Below are 24,093 nucleotides of genomic sequence, written 5' to 3' on the forward strand. Positions count from 1 at the left end.
CGAGCCATATTTATTTGGCGAAAGAGTGGAGAGAAAATGGAGACAATAGACAGCCAGGAAACGGGTGGCAAGCTTTATATTCCGGGATTGGAAAACTGCGTGGACTGCGAGGGCAGTAGTCGTAAGGAGGGTGGAACGTGGAGAGGGTCAGGTAGATGTCAGGGCCAGATACAACTGTTAACACCGGAAAACACCGAAACCGTAATTACTACGGCTCGTAAAGCCTCCTTTCCTACCCTTCTTCAACCCCTCACATCTCGTCCAGCCTGCTCGATGTCGCTTTCATACGCGTCTCCTTTTTCCCTCCGCTTCGTCCTTTTTTCCTGGAACCAACCATCGCGTCCGCGTTGACGACGCTGTCGTTTCGAATTCGTGGAATTAAATGGCCACCCTCCACCCTTGCGAGAGACGATCAAGTGTGGATAATTAGAGAACGATCCTGCAGCATTTTTATCCCAGCATTTCTCTACAATTACGAATAACTCTGGCGTATCGCAGAATTTCCACCCCCGTTCGTTACGCAGGATGGAAAAAGGGCTGGGGTGGCTCGCTGGGCACCGCGTTTGTTATTCGACGAGCACTGGCGAGATCGTAATTCGACATTCGTCGATATTTTCCTCGAGTCGAGTGGAAATCGATCGCGGGGCGCGACGAAAGCGCGAGGGGTGGCTCGCTGGAGGGTCCCAGGCGAAATTGCAGGTCCTGGCGGGATCAAAAAGAGGGCTACGAGGGAAAATTGACCGTTTTACCTGCGAGGATTCCATAATTAAAATCAGTTGCGCTGCTGTCATTGTCCTCGACGCGGTCCTCCTCTGTCCGCGGACATCCTGCCAGTCCTGCGGCCGCGTTTCGCGCAATTTAACGAGAAAACTTTTCAAATTACATTCCACGGGACTTTTTCACCCCCTTTTCGTCCTCCTTCGCTGGTTGTTATCTCCTCTGGTTTCTTTATTACCGCCTCGCGAGGACGTCTCTCGTTCTCGCTTGCAAGAGATTTATCCGCGAAGTTGGCTGCTTATGATAAATCTCGTTTGTGCCTCGATACAAGTTGGAGGGGGAGCCTGTCGAGCGTTCTCGAGGGCAGCAGCGGAAGTGGAAGCGCCTCGAGTGGGGATGAAGACCGATCTCTGCTTGTTAGTAACCACCGATCGAGTGTCTGTCCTAGTTTTTTGCGCGATCCAACGCACGTACCTCGCGATTTTTCGTCCTCGAGTGCCAGGGAACAAGGAAATGGCGTAATTCAGTACGACTAACTTCGATCTCGTGTTATTCGCATGGAGAGAAGAAAAATGGCACCTCGAGAGCCTCTGTTCTGCTGACTTTTGGAGCTCTCCAGTTCTCAGAAGTGACTAGTTCGTGTTTACACGCGATTTTAATTTCGAGATCAGTCGCAGAGTTAATTAAAATCGCCAGTGGCGCGAGATACGCTGATTAATCGCGAGCAATCGATCTACGCGAGCGAAATCGGTTGGCTAATGGTTCCATCAGCACATCCGGTATTTGCTACGCGTAAGGCATTCGCGATTAACCGAAATTTCGCTGGATTTTAATTAGAATTCCTGAATGGCAACGTTTAGCGATTAGCCAGCGAAGGACTTAATCAAAGATGGCGTTGGTCGAGCAATTATTGAGTCGTTTTCAATCAGAGGGTTTCCAGATATTTTTTTTACCTGAAAGCGGAGACGAAATCTTGGCGATAATCGAATCCATCGAAGGCTCGAAGGGTCCCTCGATTTTATTCTCGCGTCGTTTCCTCGAAAGTGTCGGCTACCACTTTCGTCGAAGGTATTTATTCGAACGGTGGGGCAGAGAGCGAAATGTAAAAGCAATCAGTCACCCTAAAAGATTCAAGAACGTCCAAAGGGGCTGTCGAGACGCGCCATTTTATAGATTCTATTGTGCACGATGTTAAACAGCCTGAATAATTCTGTCATGCATGCAAAAAAAAATTTTTAACACCTTCTTTCGTTACTCAAATAAAAATTTCGTTACTAATTTATTTTTTTTTTTACCAAAATCGACCATCGAATCACTTTTATCAATGGCCAGTTTGATGACAGAATTCTCAGCTTCTCTTTTTTGTTTTTAAATATAAAAATATATTATTTTTTTTTCTATCACTGAAGATCAACCAAGTCCTTTAATCGAGACTGTTGTCTCCTTTGAAGAATTCTGTGAACGCAATCTTTTAACTCTGTAAGTAAATTGATACCTGGTGATCGAGAATAATTCGCAGAGACGCTGACAAATAATTAAGAGCAATTCTATCGGTTCTTTTTCGTCTCGAAACGGCTCGTTGAACGTTTCAATCAGAAAGAAAGGGAATTTTCAATCGCACTGCCTTTGTGTCAGTCAAGATCGATTTCATTCGCGTCTGTTTGCAGTTAATTGGTACATCGAGGACACCGGGTAGATTCAATTGAACGAAGGAGCAACGGACGTCCGACGAATTAACATTTAATTACCAAGCACCGAGGCATTTCTCGCTCCTTTCCTTTCGAACCTATTCTATTCCGCTTCTTGACCGAGAAAAAAAGTGTGGCGCGCGATTAAATGCTAATTAGTTATTCATTTAGACGCTAGAAGTGCGCAACCAGGGTAACTAATCTGATTTCTCGACTCCGTTCTTCTTATTACTGTGCCATGCGTTGAACTTATATTGTAATTTACAAATATAGCACTGAAAAAAATTGAATACCAATTTAAGTAGTTCATACGAAAAATATCGCATCTTAAGAATTAAAATGTAAAAATTTGGCTGTTTGGAATAATTCAAAATCGTTTCGAAGCGTTCTTCTTCCTGTAACTTATCAAGGACGCGAGTGAACAAGCATCCTCGCGGCAATGGCTCGGTTGAACGACGCGAAAGGTGGCGAAATGGCCCTTTGTCCGCTCGTTGAACGACTTCTTCCACCGCGTATTTATTAAACGCGCAAGCTCTTTTTAGGGACGCCCTCGACGCTGTTTTCCTTTCACCGAGCGAAAGCTGCATTATGATAAAGCCTAGGAGGAAGGTATCTCCGGTCCTTTGTCCGCTCAATGAGACGAAAATTTGTTTAACTCGAGTAATTGTTGTTCCTCCCTCTTCTCGCCAGCAGCCGTGGCTCTTATTAAGTCCGTTCTGTCTGCGCTCTGATGCCCTTTGTCACGCGCAGCTAAACGACGTTAAGCAAATTGAACGTTGGAGGGGCCGTTTAACCGGCTGTGATTCTATTTTCCTCCAAATATCCAAAAGAGAACCTCGACAGAAGAAAGAAAACCACCATCGATCGTTCTACTGCTCAAACTTGACTCTTACATCCACTTGCATTCTCAATTAATTGCAATTGAAGCTATGTACAATGCAATTGCTTCAATTACTGACTGCCTTGATACACTTTAGGTATCTTGGTTTGCTCTCATTCACAGCAACCATCTTGCCATAACCAATAAAAGACTGCAGATGGCGCAACGATGCTTAAAAATGTCTGCCAGAACAACAGCTGATTCTAATTCCTCTCACATCACGCGAATCTTCGTCTCGTATCAAAGCAGAGTACAAAGTATTTCTATTTTCGAAGAACTGGAGGACACGACGCGTCTGAGAGAACCCCTCTAAGGGCATAAAATCGTTAAGAGTCGAGCACGTAATTCGTAAAACCGATTAAACTGATTTGTCGATCGCGATTGCCTTGGAGACGCGACGCGCCAGGAGGGAAGGCACGAATCGCGGGAAAAAGACGAAGGAATAACGAAATTAAAAGCGTCGAGGGGCGGCTGGGCTCCTCCCTGGTGAAAATAATAGAACTGTACAACGACAGTCTCCCATTGTCCGGAATAAAGTTTACGTCTGCTCCTTTCTCGTCTTCTCGCGATACTTTCCCGCTGTTTCGAAGCGAGCTGCTCGAGACTGACGACTTTCGAAGCCTCTGCCCTCGCAGCGTGTCTCATATTTCCATTCTCAGCCTGCTCTGCAGCGACTCCCGCGGGAATAATGGAAGGAATGACTTTGAGCCGCGTTTAATTACGAAACCCCGCTGTTTTCGACGAAACACTTACTTATTTAACTCAAAAAATTTTCTCTGCAGACAAAAATAAACGTACCACGAAAGAATTCGCTTGACGCGTTTGTTGTTCGAAAGCAGATCGAGAGGGGGTCGTGCAAATTAATTGCACGACAGCGTCGACGGAAAAAGGGGATGATTCATCGAAACTATGCGACGCTCGCGAGTGTAACGATATTACTACGAACTCCACAATTGCGGTATTGTTAAGCTCTTGGGGTCCAATGAGTAGACGCGCAAATAATGGGGAGGAACGCTCGTCTCTGGGGTGGGTGCGCAAAGGGTGTACGTTGCGAGGGGTGGAAAAGTACGAGTCCGTCGTATATCTTGAAACGGTAGACACTCGACACGGTGACGGAAGGTCATGGGGGCGCAAAGTGATTCGAAATGGCGAAAGAATGGCTGGCATTTCGACGCAGCGTGTGTAAGCGTGATACTGATGGCGTCAGACGAGGCTTTTGGGTGCTGGTTCGACTGCCACTAAAGGGGTGGGGGTTTGCATGGATCAAAGCCAAGGAATTGATTTTGTCCCACGCGTTTCATGTGTTTAACCCTCCACTTCACTCTCGCCAATTCGTAATTCTAGCTTTTTTTTTGCGCTTAATTAGTTACCAGTGTTTGTGTTTTTGTTGAAAATTCACCCACGATTTAATCGAATGTACTCTTAATTGAGTTTGGGAGCTCGCTAAAAGCTCAATTCTCAATTTTTTTTTATTTTTACAACAGTGGAATATTATTTTCAAATTTATTTCGTCGAAATTGGTTGAAAAATCGCCTTTATTGCCTCGAAATTGTACCCCAATTGTCGATATCCGTGCACTTCAGTGCTGCTGCAAAAGAGATGATAGAAAATTATCCAGAATTATGGTCGTTATTGTAAAAAGTTTTTGAATGGCGAATTGGCTTGCGATTTATTCATATCGTTTCGCGAGTTATCGCTGCATCGACGCAGAAGTAACTGTTTCAGGGCCAGGAATACAACTCCCGGAAGTGTCTGCTGGCGCGAGGGTCGAATATTAATTGGTCTTAATTACACGCGGCGGAGGGCTCGTTTTAACGCTGGCGAAAGTTTTTCGCGACCACGCCCCGCCCCTTTCACCTTCTTTTATGAACCCTCTCGGTTGATGCAAGAGTACACGACTGCTTTAAAAGGAAGTTACGCGGCGCGGAACGAAAATGGTCCCCCGACACGAGCGCCGCCATTGTGGTCTATCGAATTTCCTCTTCTTCCGCGGCAAGTTTCGAGTGCCAGACACATTTCAATTAACGCGAGCTCTCCTTTCGAGATCCCTGATTAACTTTGCGCTCGTTAATGCGTCAGAGTCGACCAAAAAGAAATTTTCGAACCCCGTTCAAGGTTCTTCTCGAGCAACCAAATTTTTTTTCTGATGAAAAAGGGTTGTTTAGCAAGGTTACGATGCAAATACAACAAGGGTTACACAAGTGGCCCTTCAGAAAGATCAAAAAGGAATTTTCAGACTTCGTTGGTGGTTTCTTTTCGAGCAATAATATTTTTTTTTTGAAGAAAAAGGGTTGTTTGCGATGTTACGATGGAAATACAACAGGGGTTGCGGAAGTGGCCCTACAGAAAGTTCGAATCTGCCCCCAGGGGCGAGAAGGAATGCGATTAAGCGTTGATGGCTTCCTAAATGCAAACAACCCCCGAAATCGTAATCACAGGAGACAATCACGCCTCGACAACGGGTAGACGGTGTTTCACCGTGGAAGAATAAACGACGGAAGCACTCAGGGTGGATGTCAATTAAGCGACACCTCTTAATTCGCGAGCTGCCTGTAAAAACAGCTCACCCTTCTGCCCTTCTTCGTTCTGGTCCAAAGTTACACTTGTTTCGATCGAAATTCGATAACGGATACTCTCATTGCAACTTTACAATTTTTGACACCTGTCCACGTATTTTTTTTCTTTAGTTGTACGATCAAAAAATAATTATGGAAATAGCAAGAGCTTTTTAATGTTATTGGAGGGGTGGATGGAGTAAAACTGATGCATTTCACGTGGCTGAGTGCAAACTAATATTAGCCGAGGAATAGAAGAAAGCTTCGCCCATCTTGGGCGCCGCTTCTGTTTGCCATCTTGTTCACACATAATGTTCCTCGCGTTTTTCCTCCAAGCGGAAGCTCTTTGACTAAGAGGGAAACCTGTAAATATTACAGAATATCCGGGACACTGGAGGCGGACATCTCTCTGTCTCAGAGTTCAGACCTGGCTGTATTGCTCTTTGCAACACATTTTCATTTTTTAATAAATTAAACAAAATTCTTTCTTCAACTCTAACTCTCTTAATTTTCAATTTTCTGACTTTTGGAGAAGAACAGAGCACTCTCATTGACACTTGGAATATTTAGCTGTATTGCTCTGTCACATATTCATTTTTGTAAAACATTCTTGCCCCAACTCTGAGGTTAATTTTCAATTTTCTGACTTTTAGAGAAGAGCAGAGTTTCTCTTTGGCAATTGGAATATTCAAGTGGGACACGTGTGACCCACTGTGTGAAACCTGAACGCAAAACTTTTCGAAACGGGTCTAATTTGGCGGCTGGGGATCAGAGTGCGCAACGTCGTACGAGCCCAGCGAGATAACAATAACGCTCGCGAAGTTAGACGATATTTCGTGGAGCGAAAATAGCGATAGTTAGCAAAGTAATAGGAAAACTTTCCGGTATCGAGCATTTCCATTAATCTGCATTAATTTTGGGCAGCGCCAGAGCCATCCACCTGCTCGTGGCCGCTCGAAAAATGTTTAACCAGTTCTCAGAGGCTCGCGATTGCTCAGAAAACATTGCTTAACGCAGAACGCATCTCCTCGTTTGCACGGAACTATTTTTCACCCGTTCGAGAAGTTTAATGGGCGCTCATTGATATTCTCGAGACTGGTGAGGAGTTAAAACGTTCTCGAGCGAAACTTTGTTAATCAATCCAGTTGTATTTATTATTATTAGATCCTGGAGGGAGCTCGAGATGTTTTCGTTGGAATTTTTCGCAGGCAACCGAGCGAGAAACTAACTTCAACGAAGTTCTCAGTCGAGAAACAGTCGTCTCTTAGTTTTACTCTTTTATTTTGTTAAAGAGTTGAAAAAGCTTGTTTTACACCGCTGTTTCTTATTTCTAGACGCGTACTAAAATTTATAGCGTTGTGGGACACTTCCTGCTGGTCATCTTCTTGCTTTTTACTGCCTCTGCTGCCCTCTACAATGGCAGACACTAGAAACGCTCTAGGATTCTCTTGCGAGCTTCATTAAATCGAGAAAAATGTATTTTTTCACGAAACAGCTCTGAATATAGCAATTCTAGAACATTTTCAAGTCTCAGTGCCCGTTAGTGAATGAAAATTCGTGAGAATTATTGTAAAATGATGAGAGTTTAATTTGAATAAAGTTCCTCGACTCAATATCGAAACGTCTGCTGGTGTGGGATGGTCGGTTGCGATTCGAGGTTGATCCATCAGCCCAGGACACGTCCATTCCACCAGCGAGAAGTTTGTCGATAGTTGAGGACAGACGAGTGGAGAGGAAGGATGATTGGTTGGCTTTTGGGGACAACTTGGAGACAGGCTCGAAGACAGTGTCCACGGACCTTAACTTCGATCGTTGATGCGTCTCTGCGGCCACCCTTTGCGAGCCCACAAACAAGGGGCGGGCGATTTTCCGGTTGCTCAGCGTTTCCGCTTGGCTCGTCCATTTCAGCGCACGCGATTCCTCGTGTGCCCTCCTTTTCTCTGATTGTACGAGTTAAAAAATTTCGTCGACCACTCACACGTTTCCTTTTACAGTAAAACATGGAGAAAAGGGAATTCAGCGAGTGTAGATCTCAGTGAATTTAATGAAGCAAAAGAAAAGGTAATCTGCGGTTCTAATGAATAAAGAACAGCGAGACTTGGTGAATTTGAACTGTGGCTAATAAATTCCCCCACAAACCGCGTATTACATAAAAAGTGGGACGTAACGTAGCCTTAAAACTGGGATGTTTATCGTCATCCAGGATAACCCCTCGAAACGTATCACGCTGGTGGTTTTCTGGGATAAATAACGCGTCTTAGAGCGTGGTGAAAAATGGCCAAACCCACGCGAGAACCAGATAAATCTGCCCTTTTGCTTATCCCAATAAATGAAATTTATCAGTGGAATTCTCGCGTTCGTCATTAGCGAGGTTGTAATTCGCGACTGAAACCAGCTGTGGAAGCATCGAAACGACGGAAGGGTCGATTCTGGCTACCCCAACAGCCCTCGCTTAACCCTTCATCCGCTCCATTCGCCACGGTTTGTCTTTCTCTGCTCCGCGAGAGCCGTCCGCGGGCTTTCGCGCTGCTAAACGTTAAGCTTCCTGTTCAAAACCGTGGAAGACGTGAAAAGAGACGGCGGAAGGGTCGAAGGCGCGGCTCTGAATTTATGCTTCATTCGTACACGCCGTGGCGGAGCGTAAATTATGGTACTCTTGAACGCGAGCTTCGACCCCAGCGCGCTTTCTTGTCGGGCCTGTTGCTGCTCTTTTATTTATTGTTTCAGACGCGAGGAGCGAGTCTACGCGAGGAAAACCGCCCCTTGCCTCTTCAGGGTAGCGAGAAATTTCATTTAAAAAAAATACTCGCACTCCAGTTCGCACTCCGCTGGGAATTCGTCTTCGTTTCGACTTATTTCGCTGCAGAGACGAATCTACGGTTACGTAACCGTTTTTTCTGCGTCCCTGGTTCGCTTTGTCTCTTAAATCCTCGCTGCAAAGCGTTCTGGTAGGCTGGACGAGAGAGAGAGAGGGAGAGAGTGGTTGAACGAGGCTCACTGTCCACGCGCGTCACGCTTACAGCTTTGTAGCGGATTAACGCGCCTGTGGCGCTAGTTGTCCAAGCGTAACGCGATTCATTTGCACTCTTTCTCGCAGATTTTGCTAGAATCCACGGTTTCGCGAAATTTCTCACGTTAGTGTTTCGATTTTTACTGCAATGAAACACTTCTTGGTTGCACAAATGCTTTACTGTAAGTGCTGCACTTGCCACAGTCATTGTGGTCGATTGTAGAGACACTTCTTGGTTGCACAGAGGTTATAATCATTTAAAACAACTCAGACGAGGAGTACAATAATGCTTCTCCACTGGAAGCGTTAATTAACTGGCTCAGACGACGAATGCTGTTTACAGCGCGATTTTTCGAATCCATATCTCGTTAGGAGGGTGACTGCGTTGAGGGGTTTTTTGTTAAGCCATCGGGAATTGGAGTTAATTCGCCTGGCGACGGGACGAGCGCATGCTTAATTAGCTTGCCATCAAGCGTGCGATTTAACGCGGCTTGCCTAGCAGAAAGCGTTTCGATTGCGCGTGTGGCGTTCTTTGAACCCTTCGTGGTCCGTTTTTGCTGTGTCCAGGGCTGCTGATCCTCGTCGATGAAGAGTAAATTCTTTGTCACCCCTTCTGCAATTCCTGAACAATTTCTGAAGCTTTTTAATCAGTTAATTCTGTGGAATATCGATCTTCAATGTAAATACTCTGATCGATTCTCGAAGGCACCTCGTGTTTGCATCGACGAATTTTATTCCGCTGGACGTCGTTTCGACGCTTAATCCCCAATTATCAGCCGATAATTGAACGAGACTCCTCGATAGACGTTATCAGATTTACCTCGAAGCAAATCGAGAGCTCGCACGCGATTATATCCGCCAGTGGCCCAGACGCGGTTCCACGAGAGGGTGAGAACGTTGGTGAAAGGAAGTCTGAGGGTGCTGCGCTCGCGTAAGGTCAGAATCCGCGTCGCTGTCATAAAAGACGCGTGGCGCTGTCGGAGGGGTCGCTAATACCCTGGAAATCCGCACCCTCGCGTCGCAGACCTCTTCGAAATTCCGTGTCGACATCCGGTTGATTACACGCGTCTCGCTTCCGCTTCATTTCCGCGCTGGGGCTGAGGGTTTCTTTCCGCAGACCTTCTCGATGATTTCGCTTAAACGATCCCTCTTCACCACTGGTCTGTCGCTGCATTTCTTCAAGGTTAACGCACTCTACTCGAGAAAAACGAACATTTATTTCAAATAAGACAGTGCTGTTGTGTTTTGGAGAAAATTGGACGGATGGTTGGAAACAAAGGGGACCAGCCAAGGGGGATGAAAGTTATATCGTGCCATCGAGCTCTGGCTTCAATTCTGGGCGCAATTGAAACCGTTAGCGAGCTGCAGAAACCCTGGGTGTCGTGCTTGTGAAACGCGGTGTAATTACGGGTAACAACCGAGAATAACAATTAACACCATAACTGGGCGAGGGGTGGGCCTCCTTGTCGAGCTGGGGACCAGTTCGGGAACTTAACTCCGTAATAACGCTTATCAGCGCCGTTTCAATTCTCGCGCGCACAAGTGCCGCGATTTTCAAAAGCAGGCTAATTGCAATTAACGCATTCTGCGTGGAAGAAAAATAGAGGGGATCTGGAAATTTTTTCACCAGTTTCGAGGGATGAAATGCGATTATCGAGGGTGTTCATAATTAACGCGATTCTCTAGGGACGAAGAGGAAGCTTCTTAGTTGCTTAACGCGTTGGTGTTCGCGTGTAATGCCTTGCTTTTGTCTCTACAAGCGATTTTCTTTGAGAAGGACAGGGTAACGGGTGAGTCCTTGGCCAGGATTTCACGAGCGTGGAGGGATAAAACGAAATAAAGGATGATTCTGAGCTAATCAGTTCGAATTCCTTAAAATTCTTTTGCTAAAGTTTCGCGTTAGTTTTGCTTGCACAATTAAATCCAGCAGAGAGAGGGAGAGGGTGGTCTTGAGAGAACAACGAAGGGATAATCCGCCGTAAAACAACCCCACCACGCTTTTGTACAAGTTCTTACAGAGACACAGCACGCTTCTTGTCCAAGCTTTCCTTTTTCCTGCACTGTAGTAGCCGGCTACGAACCCTTGTATTTATGAGGGATCCTTCGTTGGTGGAAACAGGGTGCACACATCCACCCTCTTGGCCAAACGTAGCTCGTACAACGTTACGTACCGTGTTCCACCCAGCGACGTCCCAATTTTTCCACCCCATAGGTTTTAACGAGCAGCCTCCGCTGGAAAATGATCGTTCTTTATTGATAACCGGAGTAGTTCTAACAGCGTTTTTATTCGACCACCCTTGGGGGCCTCTCTGTTACTAGAATGAGAGTTAATTGAACGTTTATGGTGGTTTTCGTCGTTCTACCCCTTAGAGGACACTGAACGAGTGCGATATGGATTCATTTGTGGTCTTACTAGAAACCAGTCATGTATACTCTCTAGTAGATTACTTAGTTGGTGTTTCTTGGCATTTAAAAAATAGCAAAAAGGGAGGTAATGTTGAAGGGTTGATGTTTATGGTGGTTCTGGGTTGTTCAACCCCTTTGAGTACACTGAATGAGTGTGATATGGATTCATTTGTGGTCTTACTAGCAGCCAGTCCTGTATACTCTAATGGATTACTCTGTTGATGCTTCTTGGCATTTACAAAACAGCAGAAAGGCAAATAATGTTGAAGAATATACAGCAGTGGTTGCTCTGAAGACCACAACCTCTTCGCAATAGCTTTAATTAAATAAAATTGCAATCCAGCTGGTGTAAAATCGTTACATGCACACCCCATTGGTTATTTTCCAGGTGCCGCAGCAGCATCTCGCGGCTACGTGGACGCGTTGTCTCGACTGGCACGTCAGGCGCAACTGGGGACGTGGGGTGGTTCCAAGGATGTCGGTAAGTCTTCGCCATTTTCTAATCTCTCGCCACAGAGCAGTCGTAACCGCGTCGAGTTAATTAAAATTCATCGACGCGCGTGTTTCTTAAACGCGTGTCGCGACGTTAATTAATTAACGTGGCACGTGTCATTAGACGAGCAAGTGAATCTGTTCCGCCCTCTCTCGTCCGTTCGTTATGGACCTTGTCTTAATTACCAGATCGTCCCGCGATAATTATTTCAATTACGCGCTGGAATATTTATTGTAAATTAATAGACGTCCAGCTCGCAATTAAAATCGAACGTTCCCGCGATTGATACACAGGTAGAGCCGCTTTTTAATTGTTTTCGACGGTTTTAATGGCTGGCGTGGAGCGAGCGCGTCCCCCACCCGCGGATTAATAAGAATTTAATTTCGATTCGATTTATCTCGCCTAAAACGCTCGATATTAACTTCTCCACGAGGTATCACATTTATTATTACTCGTAATCGTTGTATACTTCGCGACGATAAATTAATGATAATAACAAGGGATGATCGCGCTACGATTGACGGAATAAATCACGGTTTATTATCGCATTAAAATTAATGCCCAATAATATAACAAGGAATGCATTGTAACGCAATTACCAAGTAATTGCTTAATAACGGATTGATGCCTCCCGTGGATACAGCCAGCCAATCAATATTTCGATATTATTACCCGAATCAACACGTTGATTGCGCCCCAGCCAGGCCAGGAATATTCTTCATTTAAATTCAAAGCTTCGAACTTAAAGATGGCGACACCTGAGCAGACGACACGCTTCGTTTCGAGCGAATTAACGCTCGCGACGACGAGTTAGTCAATTTCGAGCGTGGCGTCTGCTCGCGACTCGCGCTCTTTTTCACCAGCCAGGCTTCCAGGAAAGTTTTCGCGCGCGTTACAGGAACACTCTCGTGGCTTCCAAAGCCAATAAAGGCTCACAGTCTCCCCCACTCTTTTTCTCGTCCCTTATGAGGGGGTGGAAAGTTGCTAACAGGATCATTGCAGCGTGATAAGTGTACGTATTAAGTCCAGGTCGCTAACCCCCTTGGCTGGTGGTCTGGAGGGGGTGCAGGGCTTAGAAAACTTGCGACAGAAGTTTTATTTGTTTTCCAGCGTCGACAGAGAAATTTTGATCGATACCAAACACTTACTTCGTACCTCAGTGCTGTACTCTTATTGCTGTAAGCATAATTAGCATTGCAATTGGATGTAGAGCGATTTGGGTTGTTTGAAAAATAGCATGGGATATGTTAGATAGTCTCTTTTGAATGGCAACCGAGTTTGCTGCAATTGCTGGTCGTGTAGAATATATCTGAGCCTTGGATGTAACCCCTGTTAACTGCACAGGGACGCCCTCAGGCAACTTCCAATTTAAACTCCTGCCTGTGCGCGCCACCTCGAAATAGGGTTATCGTATTATTATTTGTCGTTCGAGCTGAGAGGATAAAACGGATAAATTGTTGCTGGGAATTTCGAGAGACTGTCCTCGCGTCAATTAAAATTAGCATATCGCGTGTAGCTTGCAAAAGAATCGAAATTGAGTCTCGTGAAGTGTCGCGTTTGGAAGACAATCGATGGTTAGTCGAGTGGAATATCTTATTACCTCTGTTTGGCCGTTTGGCGGCGTTCCAGTGTACGCCAATTTGCACTCGTTAGGGGCGACGGTTTTGGAACTTTCCGCGCGCCCACTGCGGGACTTAATTTTCATTAAACGCGGCTAACTTCGACCCGTACCGCTGGCATTCCTAATTCACGCGTTGGGTATCGCTGAATATTTTTTCACTTCGTAACGAATGGCACCCAAGCGTCTGAAAGGCATTAATATTTACAACAGCGTCTCTGGTGTGTTCTCTGATTTTTTACAGAATTATTCGTTCACTATTTCACGCTTTTCTGTCACATAATCAATTCCCAATAAAGAGTGGAAGCAGTAGGGAGAGAGAAATTGATTGGCGGGACTTAGAGTGCTTCTCAAAGGGACCGTTTCGGGTCGCTGCTGAGGACCTTTCGAACTTGTTCGTCGAGGAATCCACTGGCTCAAGTTTAAATCGACGGACTTTTGTCAACTGCGAAACGACACACGCCCAGGGTCGAGAGACAAACTCGTTCAACTTAGCCATGCAATCCTCCGCTTTCAGGCGCGCTCGAACTGAATCAAACTTTTAATTATTTGAACTGACGCGGGAAAAGAACGGGTTGTGTTACTCTTGCGCTGTAATTGCTTGTACTTTGCTCCACTTAAATTGTATTACGCGAACGAGACCCATTGCCAGGTTAATTACGAGTTTTTGAGAACTGACGTTGTTCCAGCAATCCTCATAATAGCTGACACAGCTCCTATTCAGTGTTCTGATTAACCTCGTCGACCATTTAAGCTCGCACGACGTAAGATCTCGATCGTAACAAATGTTTGCACAGAATTGGATCGATGCAGAAATACCAGAAGCGATTGAAACGGTTTCGTGTGGCCCCCACAGTGGGTCACTCGATTCAATCGAGCCACTTTCATCAGTGAGATTTATCGATGCGCCCTCTGCTGTCAGCGCCCATCGTTCTCATCTGATAATCCTTTCTAATTCTAACCTGCAAATTTCCTGCCGCTGACCTCTTTCAGACACCTCTCTAGAAAATTGAAAAGTAATATTCGATAAAAATTCATCGTTGTAATTGAATAAAACGTGAAAATGACTTTAAATATGAAATTAAATTAAGTTTCTCGATTGGTTTTGCATTCTTTGAACAGCACCAATGAAATGGTTGCACAAAGAATCGATGGAACGACTATTTCACCAGCTCCAGGTTTATTTACACGATATTAAGATTTATCGAAACGCGGTTCCAATTTGCGAGTTTATGTTACAAATTACGCGAGCGTGGCCCCCCCTTTTGGTCATCTGCCTGGCAAAATACAAACGCTCGCCGCATTTGTCCCAATTTTACTTAATTATACGCGGCTCGAATTATTTGTTGCGGAAATATTTATTATCCCGTGCATAATTTGCGCGCAGCGTGTTACACGGGCTCTGAGCGTGGTCGTCGATGCTTTATCCGCTCTGTAATTTTATCCTAATGAAACCAGACTCATCGATTAATCCGTAACAATGGATCATCTCGTCGAGCGAGCGTGGCGCGCGGATATTAAAATCGCATCTCGTTATCAATACTGAAATTGTTTTACTCCGCGGAGAAAAAGAAAACAAACATGGTGGACGTCTTTTACGCGCGATTACCATAAAATAACGCGTTTACGTAACGCGTGTCGCGAGGAAAATTCGTTTCCACCCTTGCCAGGGCGCAGCAGACGCGGGCGAGCGAAAATTCGATGCTCACGACGTTAGCGCGAGGGTGGCACCGAAATGAAAGCGTGATAGCGAAATTGGCAATATCGCGGACTTCTTCCCACCCGTTCTTCCTTAAAATCGATCGCGTTTCCTGTGCGCCACCCTCCTCTTCCAGGAGCTACGAATTTCCTTTCCACCTAACTAAGTTTGCCACCCAAGATTTCGCATTAATTCCTGACAGGAGTATCCAACTCCCTCGACTCAAAAAACCCCAATTGCAAAGTCTCAAGTAAAAGCAACAGTCATTCGTAGATGAAAATGGTTGGAGTGGTGAAAAATTGCTGGAGTTATTGGGTTTTGTCTTGTCCACGTTTGTGTGAGAACAGCTTAATGAAAAGAGAAGAATTGGCGGGCAGACATTCAGTCGAGGGCTGTTTGAACGAAGGCGAGGAAGGTCGCGACGTAATCAGCGCTCGTCCGATAATTTGGCCTCGGGTAATTTTATGCAATTATGCATATTACCTCTGGCATGCTGGGTTTGTACGTTTGTGCGTGGACGAGGGGGGTTTGCGAACGCAGCTGGAATTTCGGGGCCGGATTTTCGGTGTCCTCCGCCACCCTCCGCGCTCTTTCAACCCCCGTCCGTGACCGTCGCCTCGTTTCACGGTAAAGTGACCGCGCGTTAACTCCTATTCGTTACCCGTTTACATTATTATTAAAGCGCATTTACACGGCCGTTGGCGCGAGCGCCTCGTGGAATTTTAATTCCATCGCGTTTCCTGCGCCCAGACAAGGGGGTGGGAGTGCAGGATTAAAAATCGTCGAGGGGGAATTTTTATTCGCCTCTCTTGGCCACTATTTTCTTCGTCTGGTGCCTTCTTCGATGAGTCTGAATTGTGTTGCCTTGGTTTTGCTCAAGATGAAAGGAAAAGAATGTTTTGGGTCTGATAGTGGGCTTCTTAGCAAGGCTACTTAGTAGACACAGTCTTAGATGTTAGGGATAGGTCAAGAAGTGATACTATTTAGTCGTGTCTTTGAGAAACTATGAGTGTCAATGTCCCTCTAATGCCTAGTGGAGAACCACCATGGTTCCAAGGTAAATGTTAGTGACAGATCAAGAACTTGATGCTTAATGCTTTCGACAAACTATGAGTGTCAATGTCCTTCTAAAGCCTAGTAGAGAACCACCATAGTTCCAAGGGTTGTTCGACAACGCAACCCTTCAAAACTCCACAGAAAATCACTATGCCCTTGTAGTTAATCAGAAAATCGTAACTGCAATTGAATGGTGCCGATGTATCGTGGCTGTGCGTCCTTTATCGCGGATCAATCGGATCGCGCGTGGGTTGGCCGTTTAAATCAAAGCCACGGCTGGTCAGCACGTTGGAAATAAAGTCCGCTGGTAGGTGGCGCGCGTTCTCAGCGTCGCTCCTGGCTCAGGTTTCGCGCAGAGCTGAATAGTCACGCCGCAATTAACTCGTATTCACCACTTTGATGTAGCTGGCCCCGCATTATACGCGTTGTCTCAATTGTACCGGCGATCTGAGCCGATGAAAGGATCCGCCGGCTGCGCCAGGCTACAGAGACAGGGGCAATGTTTATCGAACGCGGCTGGATAGCTGCACTTCGGCTGGATATTGGCTTCCAGGCAGTGTGAATCGATGTGCAGCTGCACGTTGCGCCTGGGATTCGACGCTGTTGGTTATCCGGGGTCTCTGTTCTTCGTTGTTTGACTGTCAATAGGGGCACGATCAGATGTTTGCCAACCACAGTCTACGTCAGTTGCTCTAAGTACGATCGAACTTTTTTCCTGGTAACCAGATTCAACTTTGCAGGCCTTCAGTGTCGCGACAATCGTGCCAGGTCTTTGTACAGGGGTTTTGCAGGATATACGACGAGCAGAGCGATGGCAAGTGGCAATTTATTCGCTGGTAACGAGGGACGATCCCAACAATTCCATTGCTGTCTGTCCAAGCGTGTAGAAATTACTGTCGAGTAGCTCGACGCGACGATCTGAAGTAGGAGTGCACTCTGTGGGCATTGGTTACACTGAAAAATCCAGGGCCACGGGATACCTTTATGGCTGGTGACAACTCTCGATCCTCTTCTGATTTTACCGTGCCACTTTTCAATTAGCAACTCCTTTCACGGTTGAAAGAGTGGCGGATCGAACTCTCGATTGTTTTTTTAAGTAGTACAACTCTGTGCATAGTCAGACAGTAATCAATAGCGTTCTGAACGTATTCTTAAATTAAAGTATCGATAATTAGGATCAGTATCGACCAGAAATAACACGTTTACTTAAAGATTCATGAGAAATTAACGTCACTACTGTTGGTTTAAGTAGTACGAGTCTATACATAGTCAGACATTCAGCAGAATCTCAATGCATTTCTAATTTTTCTAAAATCTATTGACAATTTAAATACTAAAAAGTGGTACCTCGTTAGAGACCTGCGTTTTTAATTAATGCAGCTCGTTACTGCTTTACCTTTCGCGTCTCTATTTAAGCATGAACTCTAGAAAGCTCCAAATGGTCAGTAAATGAATCGCATATCATTTCTGCACGCCCTCTGCACAACTCAGTATCTCTAAGAACCATTGCAAATCAATCTGCAATCCTAAATTCCTCGCTCCACCCAAGACAACCCCCCCCCCCCCCCCCTCCATCGTCGTTAACACTCGTTGGTCGATGCAAAGCGTGCGCAAACTAATCAAGAAACTTAGCAGCGATACCGTTGACCAGCCATGGTTAACGTAGCCCCCAGTTAGCCATCGTGGAGGATCCGCTTGACGCGTCAGAAGCAGCAGTGGGGGTGGCTCAGTTGGAGGAGGAACGGAGACGAACCGTGTCCTTGCTCCTGGCACGTTCCTCGAGCAACCAGCTCGAGATCCTTCTCGTGGAACACGACGAGAATGCTATCTGCTGGTAGCGGGAGGCTCGCTTAATTGCGTCTGGCCGGCATCGCACGTATAATGGGCCAGCCGTGCAGAGAACTCCACTGCCTTCGCAGATAAGGCTGCTAGAATGGCCACGTGGAGGGGTTGGGACAACCTGGTACGTTCGTTCGTTACTTAGTTCGTTCGTTCCGCGAGGCAATCCTCTTGGTCGCCGCAAATCGGACATTGGGCACGGACAAAGCCATCCCAGACTGGCCCACTGGTCAGCTGACTTTGGATTACTGCTCTACGAACACTGTCAAACGGTTTTCAGACAGCAAGAAGGACTCTGTGGTGTGAAAAATTGTTGCAGGGAGTATCGTTGGATGGTTTTAAAGGAACGAACAATCGATATGGTTAATGCCCAGCCGCTTTCTGCGAACAACACGTCCACAGCGGTGGAGGGCGTAGGAATTGCTCAGGCGTGTGACCGGATTGTGGCCAAAGCCCTCGAAACCATCCCTCTCTAGCGTCCCACGGGGTGCTCCAGGCCTCCCTCGCGGGTTGTTTTAATCCACGTAAATGACTGGACTATCCCACTGCCACTGAGCGTTGTTTAATGCCTCGATTTCGCGCTTGTGCGTTCGTCCATCGAAAAATGTCAGTCTTCGAAACGTCGAAGGGTGGAGAGTGGGTATGGGGTTAACAAAAGCAGTCGTTAAAGTGATTAACGAGCTAGAGTGAGACGATACGGAGCTATGGACGCTATTACCAGCTTTATTAATTGCTATCCTCGAGTAATTTGCCTCTCGCGTACGAATGGAGGAACCCTGGAGATGGTTTACTGCAGAGTCAGCTGACAGATCCCAATGTTTGGACCCAGCCAAAGATTTCAGACACTGGATATTTGCCTTCGCATCGATCCTGCTAATTCAGAGCGCGTTTAATGGATTTCAGAAGCGACTTTCTCGCGTCATTAGTCAGACATGTTTTCTCTGGTGGCGCACTCGCGCGAGTGGCCTCGATTTTTAAATTCGACCCGTCGACAAAGGATTATTTTGTCGCGCGATTGATGAAAGCGGACTCGTCAAACTCACCGCCGTGTTATCGTAATACTCTGGATTCTCATTCGCGTTGTAAATTCCCCTCGCAGCGGGTATCGTTGCGCTTTGATCAAATGTCACAAAAATTTGCTCCGCCGACGAGCTCGTTCGAGGACCGCTTTGATACCAGCGCGGCTTTCCACGGCTGGTTCAAATTGATTTCGATATTTGTGTAACTGGAGAACGTAGGGGACTGGTTGATATTTCTTTCCGTTCGAATCTTCCGCCAATACGATTGACGAGGAGCATCAAAGGCGCTGCAGAACGCGGATGGGGTGGAAAGAAATTATTCCAGATTAATTATGCGCGAATCGAGACATTGTAAACACGCTCGCGAGCTACGAATCCTCTTTCGAATCGACCCGTTTTCTCGCTCGAGCTTCGAGCTCGTCTTCTCGCTTTTCTGCAGATATGAGAGAATATCACGAGGGTGGAAATTTAATTTGCTCTGCTGCTGATCACGATAGAGCATTTTCGCGATTTTATAAAAATGGCTCCCGTTTCCCTCAAGTAAATTTCATGGTTTTCTTTTTTTAATATCCTAAACTTATTTTTATTTATTATTCAAAGCATTGAAGCGTCGATTTGCACTCCAAGTGGCAGGTTTATGGCTCTCGTTGAATGCAGAATGAGTGCAGATCGATTCTGAGAGTACACAGAGTAGATGGTGATCGCAAAAAAATGTTGGCCAGCGGAAAAAGGAAGGATTGAACTCACAGTCCGATAATTGCAGCGAAACCGTCTGTTCCACGGCGCGAGAACCTTAGTTTCCGAAACGAGATAGAGGCCAGAGGTGGCCAGGATGTTGCTGGAGGGTTGTACACCGCGGGGGCGTGCTGCTTCGGAATTTAATCTAAAGTAGAATCGCTCTCCGCCACTGTGGGAGTGGGTGGCTCGCTTACATTTTATTTTACTCCCCTTTTATACCTTTTCGCGTGCGTTGCGCGGTAGTTTCTCTGTATAATATCCGGTTGGCGCCCTCCGCGGGTATCTGCTCGCCAGTATTTACGAGCTGGTGTCTACGAATCCGCGTGAAACGCGATTAACAAGAGTTCCAGTTCTCCTTCGACGATACAAAGCGGTGGCAATTTTGCGCGGTGAAATGGTGGACCTGAAAAAAAAATCGCGCGCGCCGTGTTTGTCGCGGGTAACGAAAATACGAGGCACGAGAGGCATTTGCATGAAACAAAAATGCATAGCTGCGAGGGGAACAACGTATGCGTCGACACGTATGTGCGCGCAAACACGCGAAGACGGAAGTTTCGGGGCGAAACGGAACCATGGACAAAGAGAGCGACGGTGAACGCGCGTTACACGCCGTTGAATAACGAAACACGCGAGGGAGACGGCACGCGCGCGTTCCATTCCTCACTCTGACAGCTCTATCTTGCGTTTATCCGGCGAATCTACCTTCAGTCTTCCAGGAGGACGCATTCGCGACCTCTACTCTTACGTAACTGACGCTGAATACTGAAATCTTGCTGGGTCCTCGAGTTTCGACGATCCACGCCACGAAGAAAAATTCCTCCACCCCCTATAAAGGGGATGAGAAACGTAACGAGTCATAATCTCGACTGTTTTGATGAATTTCTCGAACACAACCTTAATAAATATCTCTATGAATCGTTTGACCATGATTATTGTGATTTTTCTTTGCTTCAACCCTTAAAAAGGGGTGGTTTCAAAGTTTGGTTAGCGAGGAATATTTAATTCTGAAGCAATGGCAGACATCGTTAGCTATTTCAATTTTCCAGAAGACACGAGTTCAAGCTCGAAGTGTAATCGTCAGGTTATTTTATCTGCAGTACTGCCTCGCCTCCCCAGGCATTCGCCAATTAGGAGAGGTAACTTTCTCGAGTCTCTCTCGTTTATCGTCGGAATCTTATCTTCGCGCAATAAAATGGAGTATGGTCGTTTCCAATTGAGGCCCCATCCCCTTGAATTTCTCTAACGAGATAAGAAATCCGCACTCGTAACTCTGTTCTGTATTTTTCCCTTCAACCAGTGCACCTGTTTCTCGTAAAATGTTGCAAATTAATGGCGGATGATTCGAAGACGCATCGAGTCAGAAGACGAAAGCCACCCTTTCGTATCTCGATTCGGAATCTCAATTTCGAGTGGCACTTTGGACGCAACCCTCGACTGGTGCCCACTCTGCGGACACTCGATGAATTATCGAGCCCCTAATAGCCCTCGAGATCAATTATTTGCGACGGCGAGAGTCCCATCCGAATACCTGTCCTCTTCGACGCCCCTTTCCATCTGGTAACGCGACACTCGCAACGTTTCTTCGTCGAGAACCCGCGACAAAGGGTCTCGCGAGCGGAAGGTGTAAGGAAGAGCGCGAGAAGAGGCAAGATGGCGCCACTGAGGCGAGTTATGAAACAAAAGGGTGGCGACGGCTCGCCTCACTCTCCGCATTTCCATTTCAAATGCGCTGATACGACGGGACACCCACTCGCGTTGCTATTTACTCGCTAAGAATCTTCTCGCCTGCCACCCTTCCTCTACGTTGCAGTCGAAGGAAGTGCGGTTCAACGTAATGAAATGCTGCCGCATCGAGGCCAACTTGGACCTGCACAGTCTTCTGAAACCCCTCAGTGGCTACGTGGCTGATTAGAAAGACGTGCGACCCGTTCGTGTCAGCCTCAGAGCAACTGCAACGCAAAAAATGTCTGGCTAAATGTGGCAGAACGCTTGCTGACGGCATCAAGGTACCCGTGGCGACATTAACCAAGGCAGACGTCGAAGGAGCGCGACAAATTATAGACGCAATTCCATTACCAAGATTATACCATCCACTCGTGGCAAAGGGGTGGCCTCCCCAGACGATCGACGCTGGTCTGTCTGTTCGCGCTGCTACACTCGTTCCCCCCAGTTTTCGCTGCGCGGCTTTCATTCAGCCATGTGCGACTCTGTGCTCGTGTCCCACGTTAATTAGTTCGAGACGGACGAGTCGGTTGAAAAACTGTTTGCTTTGCCCTTCTTCCTGCGCGCTGGGCTAGTTTGCAGGGGGACGACTCGTCTGTTGCTTCTGCCTTTCGATGAGAGTCGATGGGGTTCCGTCGTGCCATTGTGCACTACTTTTTCACCTCTCTCTGTCTAATCGAGGGGTGCAGGTGGACGTTACTGTGATTTAAGCAGAACCCAATAACTGCCAGATGGACTGGCGTTACTACTTGGTTGATAGTTGCAACTATTTCGAGGCAGCACTGCAAAATGTAAATCCCTCGATCAATGTTTAGAGTAGCAATGATAGTGGAAGTAATAAAGAGATTCGATTTCGATTAGTGGGGGAACTAATGAACGAGCCCGCCTCGTTTTGATCCCCACCACGACGATTAATCGACGCGAGTGATGGGCGCTGACTGCGTCGATTAACGAACAATTCGATTAAGCGTAATCCCAGAGCTGCGTTTAAAATTCCTGACAGAGGCGTTGCTTTTCCCGCTGCATCGACTGTGACAGGATAACACCTTCGTCAAGTTTATCGGCTTACCTTGCTGGTGTGTTTCAGCTCGTCTAACTTTATCGTTAAATCTGACACGGAATAACGAACCGTCCAACCGAGAGCGCAGCACAGTTTGTAATTACTTTCGTCGACGCGGATCTATTATGCCTGGTTTGAAAGGGCTCGTTAAAAATGATTTTTCAATCGAGCAAGGCGGCGCAATTTCCTCCCCCGTTGTTCAAAAATTTCTAAAACCTCGCCTGGCAATTTGTCGCCCACTGGCAGTCAATTAAAACTATCGCTCGCTCGCCAGCAGCGCACACATTGTGCTCGATTCGTTAATTAAGTGTTCCACGAGACGTTTCGTGTTTACGCGCTGTTCTGACCCACCCCCTCGAGCAACCCCCTCCTCGACAGACGTCCGCGTAATTTTGTTTGTCTTCGTCTTCAGTTTTCGCCTGGCTCCCCTACGAATTCGATCTTAATTAGTAGTGGCAGGGACCACATCAAAGGAGAGGGAGAAAAAAAGTGTTTGACTTCGCAACCCCCCACTTTGGGCGTTCTTACCCCCCCTCGAGCGAATGCAAAAGATGACCTCGCGGTATACTCTCGAGGCAGACAATAGTTTGCCTCTAATTTACGCGGGATTACGTTAATTAAATTCGACGCTGCTAAGAGGATACCCAAGCGGGACTCCTTTCGAGATTAATTACTAATCCTCTTAAATAGTTGCTGTACCGCGCGCAGTCGAGCATTGTAAGTCAACTGGAACGCGAGGTGGCATTGCTCAGAGAATGCGCCTCTTCAGCTGCTCGCATCGAGGAACGAGGGGATCCAATTTCGAATTCTTTCCGACGAACGGATATCGAATTGGTAAGCGGAAGAGATGGCGCGATAGTCGGACAAGGGGCGAGCGATATCGAGACGCACTGGATAAGCAGAATTTCGTTCCAATTCCTCGAGAATACCCCACGGGAGGAGTGGAATTTGTTTGCGACGAGATTCCTCGCGGTTTCGTCGTTATCGTGCCAGAGTCTTCCAGAATGACGAGCACAGAGTCCGCTAAACTTTCTTCAGGGACCCTCGAGTCGAGTTTCGGCTGGCCAACGCGAAGATCGACACGGACGCTCCTGGGACATCAAATATTCAGCCTTGCTCCTCCATTTTATAGGCCTCCATCCTTTACAGCGTCTTAAATTCTTCTCGCAAGCTTCTGTTTCTTTTGCACAAGACTCCAAGTCACGTGCAGTGCTGTGTTTCACGTCTGGCCATCGAATGGCCCTTTGGAAGCCACACTTTCGTGACTTGCTCTTAAGTTCGTCAACCTTTTGCGACCACTGCTAAAGGGTTGCGAGTTATTAGTCGAGGACGCTGGTAAATAATAAAAATCTGCTCGCACGACGAGCCAATTTCCTGCGAAAGGATACGCGTCACGTCATAAAGGATTACGAGGCAGTTCGATAGCGTCAGTCATCAATTCTGTACACTTAACGTTGCGCGCACAATGGCAAAACTGGACCAGCGCAGGCTCAACGAAGCAGCTGGAAATATTGCCCGTCCTGTGGATTTAGTTGAGTCACGCTCTCGTATTTATGCGAGCTGGGATCCTATCTGCAGTGCATTAAACTTGAC

The 24,093-nt window shown here is 46.6% G+C and overlaps 2 protein-coding genes across 2 annotated transcripts in view; one reads left to right on the plus strand and one right to left on the minus strand.

The window, feature by feature from the left end:
- Positions 1-24,093, minus strand: part of LOC143431826 (facilitated trehalose transporter Tret1-like) — a 352,198-nt gene that overhangs the window by 136,935 nt on the left and 191,170 nt on the right. The window lies entirely within an intron of this gene.
- Positions 1-24,093, plus strand: part of Irsp53 (Insulin receptor substrate 53 kDa) — a 65,108-nt gene that overhangs the window by 22,899 nt on the left and 18,116 nt on the right. Inside the window, exon 3 of the mRNA XM_076908769.1 lies at positions 11,645-11,737. Coding sequence (XP_076764884.1) covers positions 11,645-11,737 — 93 coding nt within the window. The remainder of the gene's footprint in view (positions 1-11,644; positions 11,738-24,093) is intronic.

This window comes from Xylocopa sonorina, unplaced genomic scaffold (genome assembly GCF_050948175.1).
Source record: "Xylocopa sonorina isolate GNS202 unplaced genomic scaffold, iyXylSono1_principal scaffold0014, whole genome shotgun sequence".
Classification (NCBI taxonomy): Eukaryota; Metazoa; Arthropoda; class Insecta; order Hymenoptera; family Apidae; genus Xylocopa; species Xylocopa sonorina.